The 27,577-nt window shown below is 36.1% G+C and overlaps 1 protein-coding gene across 14 annotated transcripts in view; it reads left to right on the forward strand.

Moving 5' to 3' along the window:
* The window catches only part of ROBO2 (roundabout guidance receptor 2), a 652,610-nt gene that overhangs the window by 527,992 nt on the left and 97,041 nt on the right, over nucleotides 1-27,577 (forward strand). For all 14 annotated transcript variants that reach the window (XM_049858165.1, XM_049858166.1, XM_049858169.1 and 11 more), the window contains 7 exons: nucleotides 2,952-3,076; nucleotides 8,131-8,302; nucleotides 15,860-16,065; nucleotides 20,627-20,708; nucleotides 21,165-21,327; nucleotides 22,883-23,049; nucleotides 26,410-26,531. In XM_049858165.1, coding sequence (XP_049714122.1) covers nucleotides 2,952-3,076; nucleotides 8,131-8,302; nucleotides 15,860-16,065; nucleotides 20,627-20,708; nucleotides 21,165-21,327; nucleotides 22,883-23,049; nucleotides 26,410-26,531 — 1,037 coding nt within the window. The remainder of the gene's footprint in view (nucleotides 1-2,951; nucleotides 3,077-8,130; nucleotides 8,303-15,859; nucleotides 16,066-20,626; nucleotides 20,709-21,164; nucleotides 21,328-22,882; nucleotides 23,050-26,409; nucleotides 26,532-27,577) is intronic.

Consider the following 27,577-nt stretch of genomic DNA (forward strand, 5'->3'; position numbering starts at 1 on the left):
TTGAAATTCTTTCTGGCCCAAAACAGTACAAATGAGCTAATACATTGAATATGGGACTTTTATTAAAGACTTTTACAGAAATGATGTTTACTAAATTGACTTCATTTTTGACAGAGATGCAAGCTAAATTACTCAGCTTTTCTCCTTCAGTTAGTGTCCATATGGGCACTATAATTTTTCTTTCACAAAATTACAAAAAAAGGAAAATATCCAGCATTTACTCTTAAATTTTTCTGTACATGTATTTTTCCTAGAATAATACAAATGATCAAGACTGACCGTAAGAGTTTTTTTTTGGGGGGGGGGAGGGGACAGATTTGTTACAAATACCTGCTGGTTTCAGATCTGTCTCCTGATAAACGGACACCACAGTGTTTTATGAATTTTATTGTTGTTCTTGTTCCTCTGAAGTAATTTTGCAACATTGGTTTAAACTATCGTTTCTGTAAGAAACGATGAAAAAAAATCAGTGATTCAGTGGACTTGTACAGAAATAACAAGAAGATTGTAAGAAGCAAGTAATCTCTTGAAAATGTAAGGCAACATAAACCGTGGTCTGTTGGAATAGATCTATAAATCTGGGTTCCACATGCTGTTAGAGTGAGTCTTTTGTTATCTAGAGTTATAGAAGAAAATTTCTCTTAGTAGATTTATCCCTTCTGTTCCTGGGTTATGTGTTGAATTAGGAGGCAGTATAAATAGAGCCCCCCAAAATAAGTCACTGCAAATCTCAATGAATTAAAAAAAAAAAAAAAGGCTTCTTTTTCAATGCTCTCGTTCTTGGAAGTATAAGTAATTGGTTGTGTGTTTAGGGTTACCCTACATTTACTCCATCCTTGGACCTGTGCTTATATATTCCAGAAGGACTGAAAGAATTCGGTGTGAAGGCCTTTACTGGACACTGCTTATTGTTAGACTTTGTATAGTTTAAATATAAGGATTGCTGCCAGTTACGCCAGGCTCTAAAAATTAGAGTTGATTTTCAAGCCTTTTCTTGGCCTTAGTTTTCTAACATAAGCAACTAGTTAAAGTGAAAACAGATGATTAGAAGTGTCATGGAGTAAACATGGTGTTTTCTTTTCAACAGAAGTGGGTTTTTGCACAAGAAAGAATATATCCTTGCGATAACTTCGAGTTATACTGTCTACTGGTCATACCTTTGACTTTCTTGTTTCTCTTTACCATTAGGCCCCAGTTTGAATCAGAACTTTGTTAAGATTTTTCCTCATGTCCCCCTCTCCTGTTTCTATTACAGTTATTTGTGTCTAGGTCTCATTTTCTTCACCTACGCAAACTTAGTACTCTCCTAACCAGACTTTTTCTATTATATTGACCACCCCCCCAATCCATGTCACCTTCGGTGAGAGTTCTAAAATTTTCAAAAATTCTGCTTTGCGTATTATTGTCTTCAAAAGAGTTTGAATAAAATTCTCACATTGGTTTTTCCTGCTTTCTTACCCTGGGTCCAAATCTATCCTGTGTGACATATGATATTTATACAAGTTGGACCCTCCAATCCTGCTAGATTACACCCTGTGTGCTACATGTTTTCTCGTCCCTTGTACTTTGCTCAGTGAGTCCCTTGCTGAGAATAGGTTAGTTTCTCAACTTTGCGAACCACTTTCCTTAAAGCACACGTAAGGCCCGTTTCACGTACAAAGCCTTTCTCAGCTGCTGCAGTACAAGGGGATTCATCTGTCCTGAGGTCCTATCGTGTTTGTTAAATGCACTGTAACCAAGTGCTTCTCCACTGCCATCGGAGAGTACTTCTCTTGTTGCACTTCCCACACTCGTAGATAATTGTTGGTTTATTTTTGTTGTTGTTTTTATGTTTTGTGTTTTCCGTGAGACTGTCAGCTTCTTGGAGCCCTGGTGGCACAGTGGTTAAGAGCTCAGTTGCTAACAAAAGGTCAGCAGTACAAATTCACCAGCTACTCCTTGGAAACCCTGTGGGGCGGCTCTACTCTGTCCTGTAGGGTCGCCATGAGTCAGAATTGACTGGATGGCAATAAGTTTAGTTTTCTGGATAAACTCCTTAGGAGTCCCTTAGTGACACAAATGCTTAAGCCCTTAACACTTAAGCGAAAGGTTGGTAGTTCCAAGCCACCGAGAAGCACCTTAGAATAAAAGCCTGGCAATCTGCTTTTGAAAGGTCACAGCTCTGAAAACCCTGTGGAGCACAGTTCTGTTCTGCACACATGGGGTTGCCATAGTTGGAGTCAACTCTAGGACAAAGGCTTCGTGTGTGTTTTTCTTTATGAGCTCTGTGGTGATTGAAAGATAGGTGCTTTTCACTTTTTTTTATCTTTAGTGCCAAGTAAGGGAAGCTAGAAATAGTCTGATTAATTCTTATTTATTTTAATGGTTTAAAATGAATTAAATTGAGTCAAGTATTTTCATACCTGTCCTTATATCGTTCGTTATATTTATATGTAATTCCCATCACTTCAGTTCCTCAATGTAAGCCCTTTGTGAATAGGGATCGTATTTTATGCCTTTGGTCATCCCAGTGCCTAGTACACTGTCTTATAAATACTGTGAGAATCATCAATGTTTGTCAACAGGTTGATTTCAGAGGAAGAAGATGTTTGTGGAAGGTAGTGATTCTTTTCTATCTTTATTTAAAAGGCAGGACCAAATAGGGAAGCCATACATTTTGTTCAAAATATTAAAATACCATTAAAAATTACTTCTTATGCAAGCGTGTGGACACAGGGTTACAATATACATTTAAAATATGCCTACTAATAAGATTACTTCTTTTCTCATATTTGTTAGAGTGCTCTTTCTCCCCTTCCCTTTTGCATTTTGGGAAATATGAAAAAATAAATTACAAAACTGTAGCTTCTGCCCGGCGCTGAGTGATCCACCTAGTACCTAATTTTCTCCTTGATATCTTTTTCTTTGTCAATGGTTGATATTTACACACTTTCTCTCCTTTTAAATTATAGCTCCTCCACAGTTTGTGGTTAGGCCAAGAGATCAGATTGTTGCTCAAGGTCGAACAGTGACATTTCCCTGTGAAACGAAAGGAAACCCACAGCCAGCTGTTTTTTGGCAGAAAGAAGGCAGCCAGGTGAGTGTGTGGCTTGACTGCTTTTCTAAAATCTCTGAACTCCCCCTGTCTCTGGTGATCCTCAAAGTTTGCCCGGGAGCTCTTGTTATCAATGTTGAATTTACTATATTTCCAAACAAAGAGACCGGTGAATTCTAAAATAAGCAGGAGTCGGCTGTTTCTGATATAACGTTCTTTATTTGCTAGTGTTAATTTTCTCAGAGTCTGGATTTTACATATATTAGAAACAATGCAGTGTTATTAAACTGTCTTAGAAAAAACCCAACCAAAACCTTTGTAGCTATTTAAAAACTTTGAACAGGAAGATAATTTTGCTCCCTTGCATTTAGCTACATTGGGATTATTAAGTAAATTCATATACATAAAGTGCTTAGAACAGTGTGTGGTGTGTGGGAAGCATTAAAAGATATTTCCATTATGAATTGGCCTAGAAACCTCATTTTAATCCTCGCTTATAGATCCCCACCCAAAAACCCAGTGCCGTCGAGTCGATTCCGACTCATAGCGACCCTATAGGACAGAGTATAACTGCCCCATAGAGTTTCCAAGGATAGGCACTGTAAATATTTTTGTCATTATCAATTTAAGCATGCTTCTATTTAAAAGGAGAAGAAATCTTGTATTATTCTTTCTGGATTCCTTCATAGTGTGGTTAGACAGGAAATAATACAGTATGTACAAGAAGGTAAGAGCAATGGCGGCACAGTGGTTAAACACTCGCCTTCTAACCCAAAGATCAGTGGTTTGAACCTACCCTGCAGATTCATGTAAAGTTGGCAGCCGAGGAGGGGCAGTTCTACTCTGTCCTATAGGAACTCTGTGTCAGAATCGACTTGACAGCAACAAGTATACAAGAGGAACCAACACCTGTGTTATCTTTGCCGTGCCCTGGCTTGCCCTCTCCAGGGTCTGCTGTGGGCAAGATGGCCTCTCTGAGTCTCTGCAAAAAGTCAACGAGATAGACTATTTTTTTCATTCAAACCTTGGATCCGAGGTAGCATCAGTGCTTAGCATCTAGTTTCTGAGGTGTTTCCAGATTAAGCCAGATGAGAAATTCTGTTCTTCGCCTAAGAATTTTTCTGCACATTCCTGAGGGAGCTAGAAGATTCCTGTTCTGGGCTCTCCAGAACCATCCCCAAAGATGCACATAGTTCTCAGGAAGACATCAACTGATCCTCCTCCTCAGCACCCTCTGATGTTAGTCCAAGTTCTAAAAAAGTTTCTGGGGGATAATGGAATTCATTATTAAAAGTCTCAAGAAATCTAAAAATTTTGCCAGAGATATGGCATATTTTAGGGTATATTACAAACCTGTTTATGAAGAATCATGTGTCTGCCTAGAGAGGCACCAAGAAGCTCCCTTCACCATTGTCTCCAACTGGCTGGAGGTCCTATACATTCCTGTACCACTCCAAGCTAGCAGTTCTAACAACTCAGTCCAGATGGACAAATTACCTTTCTCAACTTTCCTTGTTGGATTCACACACCTTCCCTGTGTTTTGTGCAAGGTGGAAATGTGGTGGGGAGATAAAGTACCGTAATTAACCAAAAAACCAACCTCATTGCCATCAAGTCAATTCTGACTCATAGCCACCCTATAGGTACATAGGTGCAGTAATAAATACTGTCTTACTTTATTTCATTTCACATCAGAATTGTTCCAGGCCTTTTCCTCCTGGTTTTTGGTTTTTTCTTTAATCATTTAGTGAATGTAAAATAGATTTCTGCTTGTAGAATTCCTTGACTTTTTACTTAAAAATAGCTCTGGGGTAGAAACATTCCAAACTCTAAAATGAATTTAAAGCGACATGACATAGTTAAATGCACATGTACATGTACACACACACACACACACACATGCACACACATACTCATTCACTTCCTGAAAAATGAATAAATGGAAAAGCCATTTTCATACTTTTTTTTTTTTTTTTGAACTGTACTATATCTGTAAGGTTATTTAGCTTCACAAAAGTGAATTTTCTTGATCTATAATTTGGGAATAATAAATTTTACTTCACATGAGTTACGAAAATTACATGAAAGATAGATTGGATATGTAAAAGTGCCTTACACATTACGGTCAAACAAGACCATAATAAATGTAATAATGTTAAGAAATTTTATTATTGCAAATTTGTAATTTAAATCCACATATTGACTAAAATCCCATGGAAGCATAATCCTTTGTTATTATACAGATACAGCTATTAAAAAAAAAAAAAACCCATTGCCATCGAGTCTATTCTGACTCATAGCGGCCCTACAGGACAGAGCAGAGCTGTTTCCTAGATTGTAATATTTATGGGAGCAGATCACCAGGTCTTTTCTCTAGCTGAGTAGCTGGTGGGTTCTAACCACTGACCTTTCAGTTAGCAGCTGAGCACTTAACCACTGCACCACCAAGGCTGGTTATATGTAATGTAAATTATATCTCTTAAAATAGCTAGATATTGTATACAAGATAGTGCATACAAACATCACTTTTAAATGTGCTAAATTGTGTTTCAGTGATTTTGAAAGAAGTAATGGTCAAATAGCATTTAATTTTTTTTTTTTCAAACTGTTATTTGACAACCCAAACCCAAACCCAGTGCCGTCAAGTGGGATAGGACTCACAGCAACCCTATAGGACAGAGTAGAACTGCCCCATAGCGTTTCCAAGGCTGTAAATCCTTACAGAAGCAGACTGCTACATTTTTCTCCCAGGAGCAGTTGCTGAGTTCGAACCACCAACCTTTTGGGTGGCAGTTGAGTGCTTAACCACTGCACCACCAGGGCTCTATTATTTGGCAAAGTGGCATGTAATTCCAGAGATATTAATCTTAAGGATTACACAAAATTTCCAGTCTGATAATTTGATTTGATTATAATCTTAAATATTTTTCTTCCCTGCATCTTTCTCCCTTCCACCAGAGAGAGAGAGAGAGAAGAGGGAATGAAAAACAAGGAGAAGGGCTTGATCAAATTATAGATTTTCAAATCATGAATTGGAATATTAGGAAAAATAAATTGGTCTTACCGTCTCTAGTATCCAATTTTTATGGTGATCTATGACTACCCATCAGTACAAAGAGTTAAGAGCCAGGGCTTAATGGTCCATATGCCTCAATATGTGCTGATAATGCCAATTAGCACTAAAGGGATACCCAGGCACTTCTAGGCAAGAACAGCTCTGTAGAGTTGCTGGGTTTTCCTTGTAATCCATTTTCTTTTGCCTGTGTCACACCAGCAGGGAATAAAAATGATGGGTTAACCTCAATCAGATGCCATTCTCCATGTCAACAAATCATTTAGAAGGTGGACTGATATTACATTGTAGAGTAAGGGATCCCAGAGTGAATTAAGCCCATCTGATGTATTAGCACTATGTAAATTAGTATTCTAATGGCTAATTGTAGGGAAGTGTACACTTTGAAGTGTTGTATCATTTTCAAGTGGCTTTAAAATTTAGACCCTTCTCTTTTAGATGTTTATTTCAGTAATATATTTGTATTCCACAGGAGAATTAGCTTCTTCTCAAATTATGCTTCCTATGTGTGGAAATGTCTAGCCCCATACAGTAACACAAATTTTATAAAAGGGTAATAGCATGTTGAAATTATATTCCTGACATGCTAGCAAACATCACTTCTTTAAGAAAGAGTTTAATAACATGGTAATGTTTATGTAAAGTGGGCTTATAGTGTCACACTTGAATCTAATAAAGTGGACATCCATCATGTTGCAATAAAGAGAAGAGCTTCTAATTAAAGTAGGACATCATTTGCAGGATTAAAGTCATTTAGCGTAATTGAAAAGTGTTAATACCCTATTTTATCCTCTTCCATTGGTATTACTTCAAGGGTAGAAACATTTTAAGGTGAAAATGTGTCTTGTGCCTGTAATTGAATGTTATTACCTCCTGATTGTAACGTATTGAAACTGTTTAATTACAAACCTGGAAAATTAATTACTGTATCAAGAAACAGATCCCAGAGGGTTATAGTGTTCTTTTTTGTAAGTAAATACAACATAAAAATTGATATATCCTTATTTATAATCCAACTTGGAAACATACCTCAATATAATTTATTATACCCAAATGTTTCTCTTAATTGAACAACAGTAAAGCAACATAGGTCATCCAGGTTAATATCACTGCTCTCATATGAGAACTTTTAAAGATTTGCAGTTAGGCTGTATGTATTTATTATGACAATTGTGAGGATGGCCCAGGACCAGGCAGTGTTTCATTCTGTTGTACATAGGGTCACTTACGAGCTGGAACCAACTCGATAGCACCTAATAATAGTGACAATTTATTTTGAGACATTTGGTAACCTAATATTTTAAAGTTATCTTATGGAATTCTTTAAGCTCAGCATGCATATATTTCAGAAGCATTCTACATTCTATTTTTTAGTTTCAGTAATGTGTTTAATCTTGCTTAAACTGTAGTGTTGGTTCCTAGCTCCTTCTGAAGCTACCATGGCCTACTGACAGCTTACAACAAAAGAAGATTCAGCTGTCTTTGTTGGTCTTCATCAAGCACTTTTGAACACCTTTAGGGGAAATTCAGCTGAGTCCATCGAGTGTTTCAAATGAGCAGAAGAAATTATATTTGCCATTCTTTAGTACTTTGCAGCTTATAAAGCACACACAGAGTTCCTATTACAATCCTGATCTTCACAATGTCTTATGGCTTGAGTCAGATAAGCATTATTACTATCCACTTTACAGATGAGGAAACCAAGTCTCAAAGATATTAAATAACTAGTGAAAAGCCAAAGAGAGTGTCAATGGTTACGATAAAGACACAGACACTTAAAAATGCAGTTGATTGTTTGTTCTACGAAATCATGCTTCTTAGGGAAATTTGTTTTTCCATGATTTGGAAAAAGTTGCCCAGCAGAACTCACTATGTGCCATTTACTCATTTCAGTACCACATTTTTTTTTAAAATCTGTTTTTTTTTTCCTTTTCTCAACCATGTTCCCATTATTGTAATAGCTGTTATATTTTCCCTGCAGAGTAGGGGAAAAATACTAATGAGATTGTGTTTGCTTCCACAGAACCTGCTTTTTCCAAACCAACCCCAGCAACCCAACAGTAGATGTTCCGTGTCGCCAACTGGAGATCTCACGATTACCAACATTCAGCGTTCGGATGCGGGTTACTACATCTGCCAGGCCCTCACTGTGGCAGGCAGCATTTTAGCAAAAGCCCAGCTGGAGGTTACTGATGGTGCGATTTTATTATTACTATTGGACTTGTCTTATGAAAATAGTGATTTTATTTCAGCATCCATGTGAACCGTGTGCGTTTTTCTGATTTGCTAACTCGTTTAGGTTAATGCTTATTTTTTTAAAGTTTGAATCTACGCAAAATAGCAATTTGACTGGTTTCTAGTTCTCCCTGATAGTACTCAATTTATTTTCCCAAAGAAGAACATCAGTGGACCATTCATTTTATTCTTAAAAATATAGTGATACATTTTTTAAAATTAACAATGTAACAGTGGCAGTGTACAGAAATTTATACTGTATATTTTTATTTAGCTTATGCTGACATAATTGTTTCTAATGGATATTAATAATTTTGTTTTACTAAAGGAAGAGGAGTTATCACCTTCAATATTAATCACATTGTGGAATTTCTGTGACTTTTTAATTATACTTTTATGAAGTTTATTTAAGTGCCTACCAAAGTACTGATGAATGCTAAAATTATTATTATCTCATTTATAAAGATTATATACAATGATTCTTAACCGAGGAGCCTACCTTTATAATAAAAGCCGAAAGAGATATAGGGCTTTGCATAATTTGACTTTTTTCCGCACAAGCTTGTTTGTCACAGTTGACAGCTAACGAGTGGTAGGTATTTCATGAATCTCCGAGCATGAACTTAATCCCTATTCTTTGATGTCTTAAATTAAGAGTTCTTTCTTGTGATCTTATATTTATGAGTTTTTTGTTGTGTTTTGTTTTTCTCCTCATGCTGGCTTCTGAGCTATTAGAGCTTTGGTCTGTGACCTGTCTGTTTTTCTTCTTTCTCTGCTGGGGACAATTCAGTGCTCTTTCATACACTTCAAATTTACATGTAGATTAAAAGGTCATTTAAAATTAATAGAAAGGCAGTATTTTTTAATATCTGTCCATGGTATTGCCTGATTCAATGCCGTGTCAGGAAGGGGAATAAATAGAACAGACAAACATTGGCTGTGAGGACATGGAGTCCTTAACGGCTGCACCTGCTGATGCTGCAGAGATTTACTGCTATGGAGCTGAAAGGAGAAGTCAGGTTCAAGGGTAACGGTGATGAGAAATTCTTCCTTTAGATGGGCAAGATCTTTGATCCTTTGTAACTCCATATTTCTTCAAAAGAGTAAAGAGTATTGTTAATCTTTTTAAGTTCTTTTGTGTTCTATTATCAGCAAAAATGTCCAGATACATATACTTGTAATATAAGATATTCTGAACAAATAATTTTTATTCTATATTACTGTAAAATATCCAAGCATAATGATTAAGATCTCTATTATAGTCTAGTTGCTTACAGTATTTTACAAAGATAGACTTTAAAATGTTTCTAAATGAAGAAATGGTTATAAAAAAGGGCAAACCATATTTGTAGAAAACATAATTGATAAATTAGAAAAGCCAGTTGATATGAAAGATACTGTTCGTAAAATATTGGTATAGTTGGTGAATGCTCATATTATGTCTCATGTAATGAGAAGGAAAACTTTTGTTTTCATAGCACATGTTAGTTGTTGTCTAATCTCAGAAATAGTAGTTATTCTAGCTTCATTTCTGACATCAAAATTAAAAGAGGACCAGCAAGTTTAAATCGTCTGATGACTGAGATGGCTCTACACATTTTGGTTCAGTTGACTTGGATATTAATCCCTACATTGATTTTTACTTAAGTAAGCAATCACAAAGTCAAGATCCTTTTGCAGCCATCATGAAAAGAAGGTTATATAAGTTATTGATTTTTGACAGCAAAGAAATCTAACTTCAAGATCTCTCTCTCTCTGTGCATATTTGTTATATATATGTATATACACGTGTATATATATACGTGTATGTGTACATATGTATACATAGACACACACCCACGCACATATATATGCCTGTCTCTAACCATTAATTTGCCACATTAACTGATGACTTCAGCTTCTATTCAAAGCTGTGGATTTTTCAGATTGGTTAATGATTTAATAATATGTGAGCCATCCTTTTCATTTTGAACGTATTTTTTTGGTATGATCCAGGGCAATTTAGAGCCAATTGAAATTCCAATGCAGAATGAGAACATATGTCCTATTCAGAGAAGCAAGCAGAGAAGCAAGTGATTAATTATCCCATCTCTAGCAATGTTTCTGTTGTTACATTTTTGCACTTAGACTTTTCTGGGAAATATTTTTAACTCAAGTGTTCATATAAGATGAAAATGCTAATGGTGAGGAAAGGTGCTGTGTTGAGTGATAATTTTACTGATTATAGATTGAGCTAAAATAGTTCAATGTACTTGAGTTTCAAAATATTCCTGTGAAAGACTTTCTCATTAATTCATTGGCACTGCTCTTCATATCTTCTTTTCTTCTACCCTATCTTTTTCTCTCAGCAATTGGAAAATTGTAATGAGAGGTCTATGAGTTGAACCAATAGAATCTAAAAGGAATAGAGAGAAGAAATGTATTCATCTCTTATATTGACAATAAATGTCACACCATGATCTTATATGAATAGCTTATTGAGGATTTATAATGCATAGTTAGTGAAGACCATGGAGTTATTCACAGATCACTGGATACCCTAAATGTTCATTTAACCTTCGACCTTAGTGTCATGGAAACCTGTGGTCATCTTTTACCCATAACATCCTTGAAACTGAAAATTCCTTCTGGCCAGGAGATTTTCAATTACTTTATTGATCAAGTTCATTTAAAAGACAATGAGTTACTCATGTAGATAGTAAAAAACAAAAAAAAGAAGGGAGGGATGGAGGGAGGGAGAAAGAAAGGAAGGAAAGGGAAGGAAGGGAGGAAGGAAGGAAGGAAGGAAGGAAGGAAGGAAGGAAGGAAGGAAGGAAGGAAGGAAGGAAGGAAGGAAGGAAGGAAGGAAGGAAGGAAGGAAGGAAGGAAGGAAGGAAGGAAGGAAGGAAGGAAGGAAGGAAGGAAGGAAGGAAGGAAGGAAGGAAGGAAGGAAGGAAGGAAGGAAGGAAGGAAGGAAGGAAGGAAGGAAGGAAGGAAGGAAGGAAGGAAGGAAGGAAGGAAGGAAGGAAGGAATTAGATCTCCTTTGGCTGTATCTAATGATTTCAGGGATAAAAAAATGAGGGCAGAATGATAAGTAATTACTAGAATTCTGTATTTGGAAATGAAGTAGTAACATTATTTAAAATTCAAGAATAGGTTCTACTCTGATAATTTAGACCCATTTTTTCATTGAATTGATAACTATAATCTTTGTGAACTAGCCTTTCTTTTTTGACCCATATATAAATTCCATGAGATTTTCCATTTGAGTTCCATGTGCACAATTATTGCCAGATGTGTTATAATTGTTATAATATTGTTCTTCTACATTCTATTAATTTTATTATATTTATTTCTAAAATGAAGAATTTGAAAGAGAACCAGTGTAATAAATGGATCTAATTTTTGTTTGTGAGCAACAGACAAACAAGAATACTGTTTTTCTTAGTTTTTTTTTTTAACATTTTATATACTCATGGCAACCGGTTGCCATCGAGTCAGTTCCAACTCACGGCAACCGCATGTGTGTCAGAGTAAAACTGTGTTCTGTAGGGTTTCAGTGGCTGAGTTTTCAGAAGTAGGTATCTTTCAAGACTCCTCTGGGTGAATTCATACCTTCTACTTAGTAGCCAAGCACATTAACCAGTAAAACACCCAGAGCCTCCTTATGTTTATACATTTATGTACACACAAACACATATATGTAAATATGTATAATACATATTTTTAAATACATAACTTGACAAACAAACATATGTTTAAATACATATCTTGATGTAGTAGGTTTTGAAATCCTGGGTGACACAAAAGATTAAATACTCTCTTACAAACCAAAAGACTGGCAGTTTGAACTTACCCAGTGGCCCTTGAGAAGAAAGAACTAGGGGATCTGCTTTGAGATGGTCAAAGCTTTGAAAACTCTAGTTTGATTGAAGTCCGTTGTATCTTGATATGCAAGAGATCTATATTATAACTTCTGTGTTTAAATTGGTTGGCTTTCTAGTAGTAAGCTCCAAACGTACTTATTAGTTTTAGTATTTTTCCCCCAAATTGTGAACTCCAGTAATAAAGATGATGCATATTGATTGAGAAGTAATCATATAAATTGGTATTGATAAACTCATGGACAAAGAAGAGTAGAGCATTAAGCAAAATGACGTTTACAATTACATCCGTTGTAATACAAGATGGCCTCCTTGAGAAAAAAAAACCCATTAATAGTTGAGAAGGAGGGACATCCAGAAGACACAGCCCCATCACAATTGCTTGGCAATAATATCAGAATCCACCTTTTTTTCCCTTTTTTTGAAAGTTTTTTTTTTTTTTTTTTTACTGTTTTTACAATATGAAGCATATTTTGGGTAATTAAAAGAACTCTTAGCTGAAATTTATAGAATATTCTCTTCAGAAAGACTTCCTTGGGTCTGGACATGTCAGTTTTATCTCCTTCATTGTGAGGTGATCTTCTAATGAGCTCTGGATGAAAGCTTGCCTCCAATTGACTCCGTATTTCTACCACCCATTTAAATTAAGGCATGCATGCTTCTTTGAAGGAACACAGTCTTAGGTTTCAAGTATTTAGCTGTGGCCCTGAATTTCTATTCCTTGGCCTATGATACATTGATGTTTTGCTGAGACATGCATTTGCTGTGTTGGATGGAAGAAGACGTCTATATATAGCTTTGGTCACTACCAGTTGTTATCTAACATGCATTAAACATCTGAAGAGCCCATGTGAGATTTTCGTTTAAACTTGTAAAAACTTTTTTAAAAAATATTTTATTGTATTTTAGGTGAAAGTTTACATGGCAAATTAGCTTCCCATTTAACAATTTTTTACACAGATTACTCCATGGCATTGGATACAATTTTCACAATGTGTCATTGTTCTCATTACTTTCATTGTTTGCTCTATTTCCTTTGATCTAGCTCCTTTTCCCCTCCTTGCCTTCCCAGATAGATAAATGTTGACTGCTTTTAGATAAATGTTGACTGCTTGGTCTCATGTAGTTGATGTTTAAGGGAGCATATTACTCACGGGTGGTGGTGTTCATTTTATAAGACAACTTATTATTTGGTTAGAAGGTGATCTTTAAGAGTAGTTTCAGTGCCCAGTTCAAAGTGTATCTTAGCCCTCTCGTCTCTATCAGTCCAGTAGGTCTGGCCTTTTTTAGGAATCTGTATTTTGTTCTACTTTTTCTCCCATTCTATCTGGGATCTTGCATTGTGTCCCTGGTCAGAACACTCGGTAATGGTAGCCGGGCAGCAGCTAGCTCTACTGGTCTCAGGTTAGAAGAGGCTGTGGTCCCTGTGGGATGTTAGTCCTGTGGACCAGTTTCTTCTTTGAGTCTTTGGTTTCCTTCATTCTTTTTTGCTCCAGATGAGTAGAGACCGATAGTTTTATTTTAGACAGCCACTTACAAACTTTTAAGACCCCAGACACTACTCACCAAGCTAGGGTGTAGAACATTATCTTTATGAACCATGTTATGCCAATTGACTAAATTGTTCCCTGAAGCAGTAGCCCTAAGCCTTTTAGCCCAGTAAACCAATCCTGTGTGTTGTTTTGATATGACTAGGAAGTGTCTGTAACCGTGCTCCCTATGTGCTTAAAAAACATTTTTTTTTGAAGGTAATTTTATGCTATAGAAATAATTTTAGATGTAAATCTTGAGAGTAGTCCTCATAAATGTCAAGGCCCTACCAGATTAATTACTTGGAAAAGTGGAAAGAACAATTGGAAAGTAAAATTTTAGTAGTTAACATTGGAAAGGCATATGATGCTCATCCTAAATCGTTATGAAATACTTCTGAGGACCCTAAAGTTATTGCTACAAAACAATATTGATAAACAAACAATAAATACTAAAAATTTGTAAAATTATGGGAAATGTACCCAAATTGAACACAAATCAAAAAAACCAAACCCATTGGCGTCAAGTCGATTCCAACTCATAGCAACCCTGTGGGACACGGTGGAACTTCCCCATAGGGTTTCCAAGGAGTGCCTGGTGGATTTGAACTGCCAAACTGTTGGTTAGCAGCCCTAACTCTTAACCACTATGCCACCAGTTTTCCAAATGAACACAGGAATTGATATTTGTAAGCACTCTGATTTTGTATTAAAACTATTTTTGCCATACCACAAACATAGTCTAACTAGGCTGGCTTTTTTTTTTTTTTCTTAATTGTAAAACTCACTAAAAACCCACTGCCGTCAAGTGGATTCCGACTCATAGCAACCCTATAAGACACAGTAGAACTGCCCCATAGAGTTTCCAAGGAGTGCCTGGCGGATTTGAACTGCCAACCTCTTGGTTAGCAGCCGTAGTACTTAACTACCACACCACCAGGTTTCCTTCTTAATTGTAAGGACTGGTTAAATTAAATTAGCAAAATGATATTGCTATAATTTAAAGACCTAGTGTTACAATTTTTGGAAACAATTTACTTATAATCTGACATTTTAACATCAATAGAAGTATTTTAACCTATTAAATATAGCATACAACTGGAGCCATGAAAGTTGAAATTATTTATTGAACATATACTTACAATAAAAGCAAAAATAAAATTTGACTCTACCCCTATGATGCTTCATAAACTTTTTAAAAAGGCATATGTGAGATAAAATGGCTATTTTATGAATGACTTCTCTAAGCAGGATATATTTTCATTTTAATATGACTAAACCTTTCGGTATGTCTAAACTTTTCTAAAATGTCAGAATATATCCTCTTGATATCTTAATTATGTTGTTAGGTGCCATCAAGTCAATTTTGACTCATAGTGACCCCATGTGACAGAGTAGAACTGCCTCATAGGGTTTTCTAGGCTGTAATTTTTATGGTAGCAGATGGCCAGGTCTTTCTCCCGCAGAGCTACTGGGCAGGTTCGAACCATGTATATACCTGTATCTTAATTATAGTTAATGCAAAGTAAATTATAAACAATATATATGGATTTAGTGTAGTATGCATGGTGTATATGTTGTCACTGAGTTGGCTTCAACTCATGGCAAACTTATGTATAACAAAACAAAATGTTCCCTGGGCCAGCACCATCTTCATGATGGTTGATATGTTTGAGTCCACTGGTCCATTGTTGCCACCATTATGTCAGTCTATCTCACTGAAGGTTTCCCTCCTTTTCACTGATCTTTTTCATTGCCAAATGTGATGTGCTTTTGTAATGATTGATAGTTCCTAATGATGTCTCCAAAGTAAATGAGTCAAAGTTTTGTCATCCTTGCTTGTATGGAGCATTCTGGTTGTATTTCTTCTAAGAATGATTCGTTCATTCTTTTGGCAGTCCACAGTATACTCAGTCTTTTTCGCCAACACCACATGTTCAGATACATCAGTGAGTTCAAACAATATGTATCCATGTATTGTATGTATTGATAAAGAAAATACAGAGTACGTTATAAAGTAATGTGCGTGAATTTGGGAAATTAAACGTACTTTCAATATCAGGATATCAAGACTATTGGATTTCATAGAAGTTAACATATCCTGAAAATATCTTTATCCTTTAGTTTTGACAGATAGACCTCCACCCATAATTCTACAAGGCCCAGCCAACCAAACACTAGCAGTAGACGGTACAGCATTATTGAAATGTAAAGCTACTGGTGATCCTCTTCCTGTCATTAGCTGGTTAAAAGAAGGATTTACTTTTCTGGGTAGAGATCCAAGAGCAACAATACAAGAGCAAGGAACACTGCAGATTAAGAATTTACGGGTAAGTGATATTTGATTTATATTTGGGTTTTCATCTCAATGTAAGTACTACCCTAGGGAAAAACTATGGGTGAACCTAAAATCTTATATCCTAGTGTAATTGCCTTATATGGTATTTCTTATTTTACAAACGATGAATTAAAATTAAAGGGAAGGTGATTGTCCTTATGTTACTCATAAATTCATGACAGACCTAGATACCTTTTACTTCTTCATCCCAATCCATGTGTGTACAACCAATGAAACTAGAAATTTTAAAAATTTAATGTTGCTGTCAAGTCAGTTCTGACTCATAGCAACCCTATAGGACAGAGTAGAACTGTCACAGAGGGTTTCCAGTGTGGATTCAAACTGCCCACCTTTTTGGGAGCAGCCTGAACTCTTAACCCCTGCGCCACCAAGGCTCCATGTAAATAATAATACCGCATTATTTAAAGTAATTTGAAAGTGACAAATGCATCTGATTTACTCTCATGAACAAAGTGAGTTTGAAAAAAAATGATATATGTAGGGAAATATGGATAAATTGGCTTGGCCAAAGAGTTGTGTGGAAAATTAAAGAGAAAAGAGATGAGACTGAGTATATAAGAACCAGATTTGGCTAGTTGATAGAAAACCTTATATTTTAGGTTAAGTTTCTGTGGGTTTTGTATTTAAACCCATAGACAAAAACAGGCCATTTCTTGCCCTTTCTGAGAGGATTATGTGGTGAAGGATGACCATTCCTGGTAATATTATAAAAGTTGGACCTGTTTCAGGAGGAATTCAAAATAAAATATCTAGTTTTGAGTATTTGTATTAATCGTCTATTAATGTATCTCAATTTTAACAAATGCTTAGAGGTATAAACAACATACATTTTTTATCTCACATTTTCTGAAGATCAGGTGTCTGAAGATGACCTAGCTAGGTCCTCTGCTTCATGGTCTCCAAGGACTATAATCAGGTGTCAGTCAGGGATGTTGTCTCATCTAAGGAATGACTGGGAAAAGAAAAGATCCCCTTCCAAGATCTTTTCCAAAAATAATGCTCTTTCTGGCTATCAGACTGATAACCTAAGTTTCTTGCTGGCTGTTGGTCAGAGATGGCCATTAGTTCCTTGGCATGTGGATGTTCTCAAAATGACCACTTGCTTCCTCAAAGTCAACAAGGAAGAGAGTCTTCTTGCAAGACAAGTAATATAATCCAATATAACAAGTTACCAAAAGTGACATCCTGTCACTCTTTCGCTGTATTCTTTTGGTTAGAAGAAAGTCACAGGTCCCTCCCGTAGTCAAGGTGAGGAGCTACACAAGATGAGAATACCAGGAGGATGTTGTCAAGGGACCAGTTGTCTGCCACAAATACATTCAACTCATTTGACCAAATATAGCGAGCCCACCCACAATATACCAAGCTCTATGCAAAAACTGGACAGTGTGTTATAGTAACAAGACTGGGGAGGAGAGCCAGAGCTAAGATAGTTGATGTGATAGTGGATGAAGAAAAATGGATCGAAAATTATTCAGTGAGAGAACAATTAGTAGAATGTGATGTCCAGGTAGAAATTGTGTGCTGAGATGAATAAAAAGAGAACCACAAAAAACAATGTAGGGGACTTTTCCCATTTACAAACCAGGGAAGGAAAATTAAATATTTTTATTGTACATATTTTCAGGTAATCATAATTTGAAATATTATTCTTTTAGTGTATACATAGGTTTACATGTTTATCCGGTTATTTTATCAGTGTATCGTATGGATAAATATGCCAAAAAGAATGGCTTTCTATTTTTGTGGCTCATATCATTGCATATGTGCACGCACACACACACACATTTAATTTTGAGACATAGACATTAATTACTGCTGTAAGATGAAAACAACATTGTCAAGTTCAAATAAGAGAAAAATAAATTAATACAGTTCTTTTTTTAGCCTGTCTTATCATTGATTGTAAATTAATTGTTAACCTTCTTTGAACAAAATGGAAGTTATTAAAAATTAATGCCAAGTCTCCTTGTGTAAACACTTTAACCTCTCTCTCTGGGCTAGAGGCAGGCTTGGGCCATGGAGGTTAATGCATTTTCACTGTACCACTGAATTAAAGGGTGTGCTTGAATAGTCAAGCTCCCCAGTAGTGTTTGAAAGAAGCAATTAAAGGTGGGTGCTGGATGATCTCAAACAAACTTTGAGCCCGCTGACAGGCTTCTGAGTCATCTCGCTGAGACACAAGCAGCCAACTACGCAAGGAGAAAAGTAGGTGATGGTGTGTGCCAGCACATTAATCTCTTTTTAAAGCACTTGGTTAAGGATAAAAGGACACGGATGGAGACGATGTGAAAGACTCATGACCCACAAAAGACGTTATTTAAAGTTTAAGGAATAAAAACGAATGTGGTGATGATGATGGTGATAGAAGAGTGAGTTTTAGTCATGATATTTAGGCTTTTGATAAACTCCAAAATGAAAATGTTGTTCTTTTTTGCTGGAAGATGGCTGTATTTAAAGGGAGATAAAAATGTGCTTTACAGTATTTCACTTGTGCAGTCAAGAGAGGATTTCTGTAGGTCATATTCCTTTCTGTCTCACCATTCCTTTTTTGGTACCGAAAAATATGATGAATGCTGTGTCCTCATAGTCCAGCTAATTGGTAACTGAATCTGTATCTTTTGAAGAGGAGAATATTCCAACACTCATTAAAGTATACCTACCACGGCTAACGTCAGACTTGTGCCTCCACACAATGACAAGGAGATGCAGTTAAGAAACATTACCTACATACTCTTAGCATTCGCGCGTAATAGCAAGTGCTACGTTTTTGTTCAACAGCTATAATAAAATGCAAATTCTTTTCCTCTGCCACAGACCGTATTCAAATGAATATCCCATTAGAATCCAACCTCAGCTCATTATATTTAGTTTGTGAGTGATGCTTCTTAAATGCAAAGATTTTTAATGACTGTAATGCGCGCACAGCCACATTTGAAAGGGTGGCTCTTTCTACAATGCCTATCCTCCTCATTCCTCTGTACAATAGGAGACGATTGTACAGAGATAATATGGTAAAGAATGACATGCCAGAGCAATTTGAAAGCTAAGTTAAAATATATAATGGCATTTCAAATCAATTAAAATGGTGCAGCAGCAGTAGCATCCATGCACCAATGATTTACCTGAGAATCAACTGTAGAAGGTGGAGTCCTCAATACACTTATGTTTTGAACCCAGCAGATATAATATACCATGACCTCCTGTATTTCATCAAGAATTAGACTCATGTTCATCACAAAATTTTAATCCTACATCTTGGGAATGGAAACCCCGGTGGCGTAGTGGTTAAGTGCTACGGCTGCTAACCAAAGGGTCGGCAGTTCGAATCCGCCAGGCGCTCCTTGGAAATTCTATGGGGCAGTTCTTCTCTGTCCTATAGGGTCGCTATGAGTCGGAATCGACTCAACGGCACTGGGTTTGTTTTTGTTTTTTTTTATCTTGGGAATGGTGATATTTCATTTGTTCATCGGTGTTTCTTCCTTGTCTCACTTTTTCTTCAACCCCCAAGCCAATGCAAAAGTGTGTTGTTTGCACTGTCAGCATGAAGCTTAACCCCAGTGAGGACTTTTGGGTTATATCTGAAATCCATCTTGGATTTTTGTCACGGTGTGCTCACTGAATCTTCTGCCTTTTTCATTTGTGGAAGAGAAATCTTTATTATGTTATGAACTATATCATTCTAAAAGTCTTTTTTCCATTCTTCACTGCATAACAAATATATATTTAAGTGATTAATGAAATGGCAATGTTTAAGTATGTCTAAAAAAAAGTCATAGATTATCTCTGTGGCCCCTTTCAGCTGTAAATTTTAGTGATTCAGTAAACAAGTTTTGTTTGGCTTGTAATGATACAATTTGTTTCATTCACTCATATGGCTGCAGGTTCACCTTGGAAACCATAAGGGGCCGTTCTACTCAGTCCTATAAGATTGCTATGAATAGGGACCAACTCAACGGCAATGGGTTTGAATCTCTTTAAAGGGGATATATTTAACTTTTTTTTTTTTTTTCCCAGCTTTTCCCCCTATCTTTCAAAAGAAATGTAGGGTTGGCCACCTATTATCTCATTGCTTATTCTTCCTGGCTACCTTTTACCCATTGAAATCTAGTGTAGTTGAGACAGAAAGCACAGCTTTACATTGCTGTTTCTCTATGTTTATGGGATGCAGAAAAAATCCTGTCCTAAATTGTCCATATCTGCTCTGACACAGTGAAGCCCCACTGTAAAATGGAGTTAAGAGATGAGTATTACCATGGAGGCAAGAGAGAGATAGAGGGGAGAGAAATGGTGTTTACTAGACAAATATCTAGTTGCAGAAATAAAAATAAAAAAACCTTTGAATCTCTGTTGTAAATACAGTAGCATTATGAGAGTTTATTTTAATATTTCCTGTGTACCTATGATTGACTGTAATGAAAAGTTTGGACAGCCAAATGATATATCACATTTTAAGAAATTAAATATTGCTTGGTAGAGATCAAGTAATTATTCCACAAAATGATTAATTCTGTCCCTTCTGTGCACTGTAGATTTCTGATACTGGCACATATACTTGCGTGGCTACAAGTTCAAGTGGGGAGACCTCTTGGAGTGCTGTGCTGGATGTGACAGGTGAGTTCTTTGTGAATTATCTGAACAGCAGAAATCCTGAGCCCATTTATCGAATAGGTCATTATCAAATAACAAGTTAAGGAGAGATTGGGATTTTAAATTCATTGCGTGTAAAAACTAAAGTCTCATGCCACTTTTGAATTCCTGTGCCACTTGGCATATAGCATTGCGTGTGTGCAATTTGATAAATGTATCCTTGATAACCTTGTTATTTTATTGTCTTTGTCTAAAGTGCAAGAAATTCTAGTGATTATGTGTGGAAGTCAACATTTATTAACATGTGGGAAAGTAAATTTTCACTTATGTGTTTCTAATTCAGAATGAAGATAAATTGCTCTCTGTCTAGATCGACTCTTTCAGTAGACTGTTTATCCTTTTTGTAAGCAGCATTGTCAGCTTATGCAATCAGGAACGAAATTAATTATTTTTTTTTTTTTTTCTGTTTGTCCTTTATAGAATCTGGAGCAACAATCAGTAAAAGTTATGATTTAAACGACTTGCCAGGACCACCATCCAAACCACAGGTCACTGATGTTACTAAGAACAGCGTCACCTTGTCCTGGCAACCAGGTACCCCTGGAACCTTTCCAGCAAGTGCATATGTCATTGAGGCATTCAGGTATGGGACAGTTCCTTTCTCCTCCATTGGGCTTTTGCTTTAACTCCTAAATTCTAAAATCTCAGAGGAGCTCTCCTGTTTTATTTCATAGACAAGTTCAGTCAATGTGTTTTAAGAATTAATCTTTTATATCTGACTTTATTCAAGAATAGATCTTGCTGTTTTCTTCATTTATAACTTAAATATCCACACCTACATTTGTACAAATCTATCTCATGATATAATCACTTAGCTCCTTTCCTTACTGTGACCACTGTAGGGGTTTAGGATGAGAATTTTGACATTAGAACTAGGCAGAAAATTTAATTAGGCACAGGCATTGTTTAAGTTATGCAAAGTTTATTGAGGCATGGGACGCTGGAATCTTTGTTCGTAATAATTAGAGCAGAACTTTAAATAATTCCTTTTTTTTTTTTTAATTCTGTATGTTTGAATACATCTGTTGGGTATGCGTGAGAGAAAATTAAAAAGCCACAATTAAGAAATTGATTTCATGTGTTTCTGGTTGTTGTAAGGAAAAGATGTTTACACATGTTATTTGAAGTTGTGTGTTGTCAACATCATTGTAAAGCAGTCTTCTGCAGATTGGGTAAAATATGAATGGATAAAATGAGAAAATACAGCTTTTGATTTGGTTTCAGTATGCTTCTACCTGACATTTTAAAGATGAGATGATAACCACTGTCCTTCTTTACAAACATTAGGACAATGATCACTTTCATTTTAGGCTTCCTTAATCTGTACTTAAGGCAATGACAGATAGATAGTTTTCAGGTTTCGAGATGGTATTTTTCTATCATTTTCATGCTTTGATGCTGAAGGACTCCTGAAAAATAAACAGACAGCTATGAAAATCACATTTTCTCCTTATTTTGAGCAAAAGTAGCATCTGACCTTAAATGAAGTACTCGAAAGTGGCACACACACAGAGTGGTATTTTACCATTCTGAGATGGGAAAGCACAATACTGTGTAATGTACGGTTTTATTAAAAATGTGACCAAGGGAAAATATTCATTACATGCTTCCTCTCTTCTTTTACAGATATGTAGTTTTAGAAGGCTCTATTATAATATTGCATGTGGAATTGATGCAAAAGAAAACACACCCTGTAACAGGAAAATGTGTTGGCATAATTTACTCTGTAGTCCATTTATTCTTTCTACAGGTTAATTCTTTTCAAGGTATATATATACATATCTATATATATACATTTTACGAGGACCATATTTATTGTATAAACTTGATGTTGTGATCTTGGCCTCTCTTCCTTTTACAGGTATTCATTTAGTGGGCTGCTGCGTATTAGCAAAGGCTGTCACATCTCCTGGGCTGAGTTTAATTTTGTTGTGCATGGCACTTTCGTTAGGCTCGGCTTTGTTGTTGAATAAACCGAAATCATCCCAAATGTTTCATTTATTGCGCTGAGCACTTCAAGTGTTGTGTGTGTGTGTGCGCGTTTAATTTTCAGCCATTAACCTTTGTCATTAATACCCAACTCCATTTTTGATACCTTTACGACTGTTCTTTAAACGAAATTTCTATTCTGCTTTCAGCCAATCAGTGAGCAATAGTTGGCAGACGGTGGCAAATCATGTAAAGACCACCCTCTACACTGTCAGAGGACTGCGGCCCAATACAATCTACTTATTCATGGTCAGAGCTATCAACCCCCAAGGTCTCAGTGACCCCAGCCCCATGTCAGATCCTGTGCGCACACAAGGTAATTTCGGTAGCTGTAAACATGACTGATTCTGAAATTAGGAATTAGGAATTATTCTTTAAGATCTTTAAGAATAAGAGGATTGCCTAAGGAAAGGTAATGGGTCTGAGTTTCTTTTTATAATTATTCACTAGACTTTCTCTTATAAAGAGAGGAAGTTTGCTGTTTGCTTTGGTGAGGTGTGGCCTCTTTGTGGAGTTTCAGGAACTTGTTTAGAAAAAATAAACAAACTAACTGGGTCCATTTATAAAGCAAGAATGAATCGACTAAGTTATGTCTTCACTGTATCTCAAAGGGAAAATTTTTTTCTCCTTTCTGAAATTAATTCGGCAGTAGCAAAGTGGTCTTTAATAGCTAAAATGCCCAGATAGTGGTATCTAAATTATTCCCATTGTTCAGGAATTTTGTTCTTATAGTTCAGTGGTTCTCAAAGCATGGCTCCTGGTCAAGCGGCATCTGTATCACCTGGACCCATGTTGGAAATGCAGATTCTCAGGCCCCAACTCAGCTGCCCTGGGATGAGTCCAGCGGTTGTTTTAACTTTCCTTCCACGTGATGCTGATGAAGTTTGATAACCACTGTTACAGTGCATTATATTAAATCATAGGTCTAAAGGAGGCAATTTATTTCTGAAAGCAGTGCATCACTTTTTTCCTGAGACGTGCAATTCTTTTAACTAATTAACAAACACCAAAAATATTACAATTTAAGATCAAAATGCAGATTTCCTCATCTCGAGTACCCTGTCTCTTCCAGCTGAAAAGGTACAAGAGTCTAGGGGTTAATGTACTATGCTACATTAAAGTTTTCTTTCTTATTAGGAGGCGAAGGGAATTAATAAAATAGAAATGGCGGCTTTATTATTGTTTCAGCCCACTTCCCACAGGGTTCTTGAGAAAGGGTTAATTATTTCTTATTTGTAAAAGGCTTTGAGCAAGATATAATTCAAAGTAGTACTTTTATGCTATGCAAAACACCATACAGCCATAAAATACTATTATAATTACAATGTAGTTCAGTGATAGTAACTAGCATGCTATTATAACAGAGAAGGGTGCCTTAAAGGAATCTAGTGAAATAAAGTCGCCACGTGACTTTGTAACATTGCTGACATGATGACAGTCAAGGGAGGAGGGAATGCCACTTTGCTATTGTTCTCTAAGCAGTAATGTGATTAATTTTCCATGATGATAAAGAGCCTGTAGGTAAAGAACCTGTCTAAGGAGAAAGAAAAAGCACAACAAGGAATCTGAAGACTTGAAACTGGTTATATTTTATCTTACCTGTATCCAATTGCTTTTAGTGCTTCTGAATTTGAGTAAATTAAATTATTAAACTTGGAATGGAAGAAGGATACAATTTTAAGTCAAGAAATTACAGTAGCTGGGTCACTTCTACCTGTGTGGATAGAAACAGTCTGTTTTTGTGTGTAGCTGCAATGCAAGGTGGGGAGATAACAGAATGGGAAGACTTCTGGCATGATTAAACATAGCAGACGTTCATGATCATTCAATAACTATGCCAGTCACTAAATCGTGACTCATAAAATAACTTCTCAGTGGAAAGGTCAAAAAAGATTAATGAAAAGTTGTTTGTGATCTGGCTTGTTCCAGTCGAGAGACTATATAGAGCACAAGAGTTATGTTCTCTTAGCAGATATTTAATAGGACAACTCACGTTTTGTGTCTGAACGTCAGCAGCATTTTTTGACACCATATTGTCAGCAGTTTCGTATTCTGCAAAGCACTTCTTTTCAAAGAGCACTTTTCTGTGTGAGCTTTTGTTTTCCAAAGGTATTAAGCACACACACACACAAAAAAAAAGCTGGAAATCTCTTTTTATTCAGTAAGAAAGCAAACACTTGTACTTTCATTTACCATCAACATTTTTTTCTGCTAAGTCAAGTCAAGTAAAAATTAGTTCTGCTGTTTATTATTTTTGCTAAAGATAAAAAAAAGTGGTACTGAAGAAAAATCACCAAATTATTTATGTCCCAATTTAAGTTTGTACATGTAATTGAAGTTATGGCTGAGTTACGTACTTAAAAATACTTGTACAAGAGTGTTGCATTGTGGCCTGAGAAAAGAAGAGAAAACAAGATTAGGAAAATAAATCATTTTAAATTGGACTCCCTCCCTAAAATAAAGTAGTCAGAGAAAAAAACAACTTAACACTGAAGTGAGCCAATTAGGGAAGCTGATTTGAGTATGTGTGAAATTCTATGTTTATTAATAATTTGGTAGACTTGGATGTCCATAACTTACCATTTTTTTCTGAATGGGTACGTTGAATATAAACCATTGCACAGAGTGATAGGGTAGTATTTAACCGAATGGTGAATAGGAGCATAGCAAGGTAAGGCTGACCTCCCCATTTTTTTCCCTTCTCCATCCGTTCCCCATTGCCCAAAAGCAGCTTCATTACCCTGTGTCAGGTATGGGAGTACTGCTCAGAATTTATTACTTTAGCACATTTTATTATTATTTTAAATGTTTCAATAAAATGTACTTTTCTGAAGTTGAAAGACTCTTTTCCTTCACTCCCTCACTCTGTTTAGCTTTAATGACATGATTAGCTCCCCCAGGGCTCCCCTGATTTCTTTCCCCACTATGCTCCCAGACTGAAACAGGTCCAGGAGCAAGAAAACATATGTACTAGTCAGACAAGGGACTGGACAAATTCCTGAACAGCAGATTTCAAATATATCCCCATTTCCTACTTGGGAAAATTCTTCAATAAGGGGAAATGCCAGCATCTATTAAAAAAAATTATAATAATAAGAGGAGCCCTGGTGGGGTAGTGGTTAAGCACTTGACTGCTAACTGAAGAGTCGGTGGTTCAAACCTGCCAGCTGCTCCACAGGAGAAGGATGTGGCAGTGTGCTTCTTTAAAGATTCACAGCCTCCGAAATCCTACGGGGGCAGTTCTACTCTGTCCTATAGGGTCATTGTGAGTCAAAATTGACCTGACAGCAACTTTTTTTTGTATAAGAAAATAATCTCTTTAGAGAAGTTTTACAGCACATACTTTATCCTTTATTAAGGAAATAATGCCTGTTTTCAGATCTTTCACAGCAATTTGTGTGTGTGTGAATAGAAGTGAGAGGTTATACTCTTTTGTGAATATATTTTTCAGTGAAGATAAATATCATCTTTCGAATTATATCCTAGCATTATACACACATACACTATATATATATACACACACATATATATATTAAGTAAAATGATCCTTAAATGTATTTATCACAAAGTTTTTTTTTCCCCTGTAATTATTTCTAATGGTATAATACTGGCTTATGTAAAATAAATTAGAATTTTGTTATGAATTTTTAAAAATTGGAATGCTATCTCCCTGCAGATATCAGCCCACCAGCACAAGGAGTGGACCATAGACAAGTACAGAAAGAGTTAGGAGATGTTAGCGTCCGTCTTCATACTCCGGTTGTATTGACGCCCACCACGGTTCAAGTCACTTGGACGGTAAGTTTTCAAAGGCTATGTAGATAATAGTTTCTTCTATTTTTTAAGAAAAATATCCCCCCAAAAAATTAAAAAATAAAAACTCTTACCATTTTAAATCACTATGTAATCAATGACAAGAAAAATATTCAATAGAGTAAGAGACCATGATATAAGCATGACATGTTCTGCTTTCTGAATTTTTAATAGCCTTATTAAGATATGATTAACATATCATAGATAAAATTGCACAATTCTGGTTTTTTTTTTACTGTATTTATATAGTTCTGCAACCGTCACCATAATCTCTATTTAGAACATTTTCATCACCCTAAAATGAAACCTCATGCCCATTAGCAATCAGTCTCCATTTCCCGTACCCTTGCCTTGTACAGCCACTGATCTACTCTGTCTCTATAGATTTGCCTATTCTGGGCCTTTCACATAACTGGAATACAATGTGGAATCTTTTGTGTGTGACTTCTGTTACTCAGCATAATGTTTCTGAAGTCTTTCCACATTGGAGTCTATCCCAGTGGTCATTAAAGCTTTGGTCCTTCTAAATACGGAATTATTTGTGTAAGACTCAAAGTCATTGTATTTTATGTCAAAATAGTATTCCGTTGTATGGCTACATCACATTCTGTTTATCTGTTCATTAATTAATGCACATTGGGTTGTTTCTACTTTTTGGCTATAATTAACAGTCATGTACACGTTTCTATATGGAGATGTGTTTTCATTTCTCTTGGGTCTATATCTAGGACCGTGTGGTAATTCTTTAACATTTTGGGGAACTGCCACAATGTTTTTCAAAGAGAATGTACCATTTTACATTCCCACCAGAAATGTTCAAAGGTTCCATCTTACCCACATCCTCACAGACACTTGTTATTGCTTGTCTTTTTGATTATAGCCATTCTAGTGGGTGTGAAGCGATATCTCATTTTGGCTTTGATTGGCATTTTGTTAATGGCTGGTAGTATTGTGCATCTTCTTATGTGCTTATTGTTCATTTGAGTATCTTCTTTAGAGAAATGTCTACTCACATTTTTTGCCCGTTTTAA

Source organism: Elephas maximus, chromosome 18 (genome assembly GCF_024166365.1).
Source record: "Elephas maximus indicus isolate mEleMax1 chromosome 18, mEleMax1 primary haplotype, whole genome shotgun sequence".
Lineage (NCBI taxonomy): Eukaryota > Metazoa > Chordata > Mammalia > Proboscidea > Elephantidae > Elephas > Elephas maximus.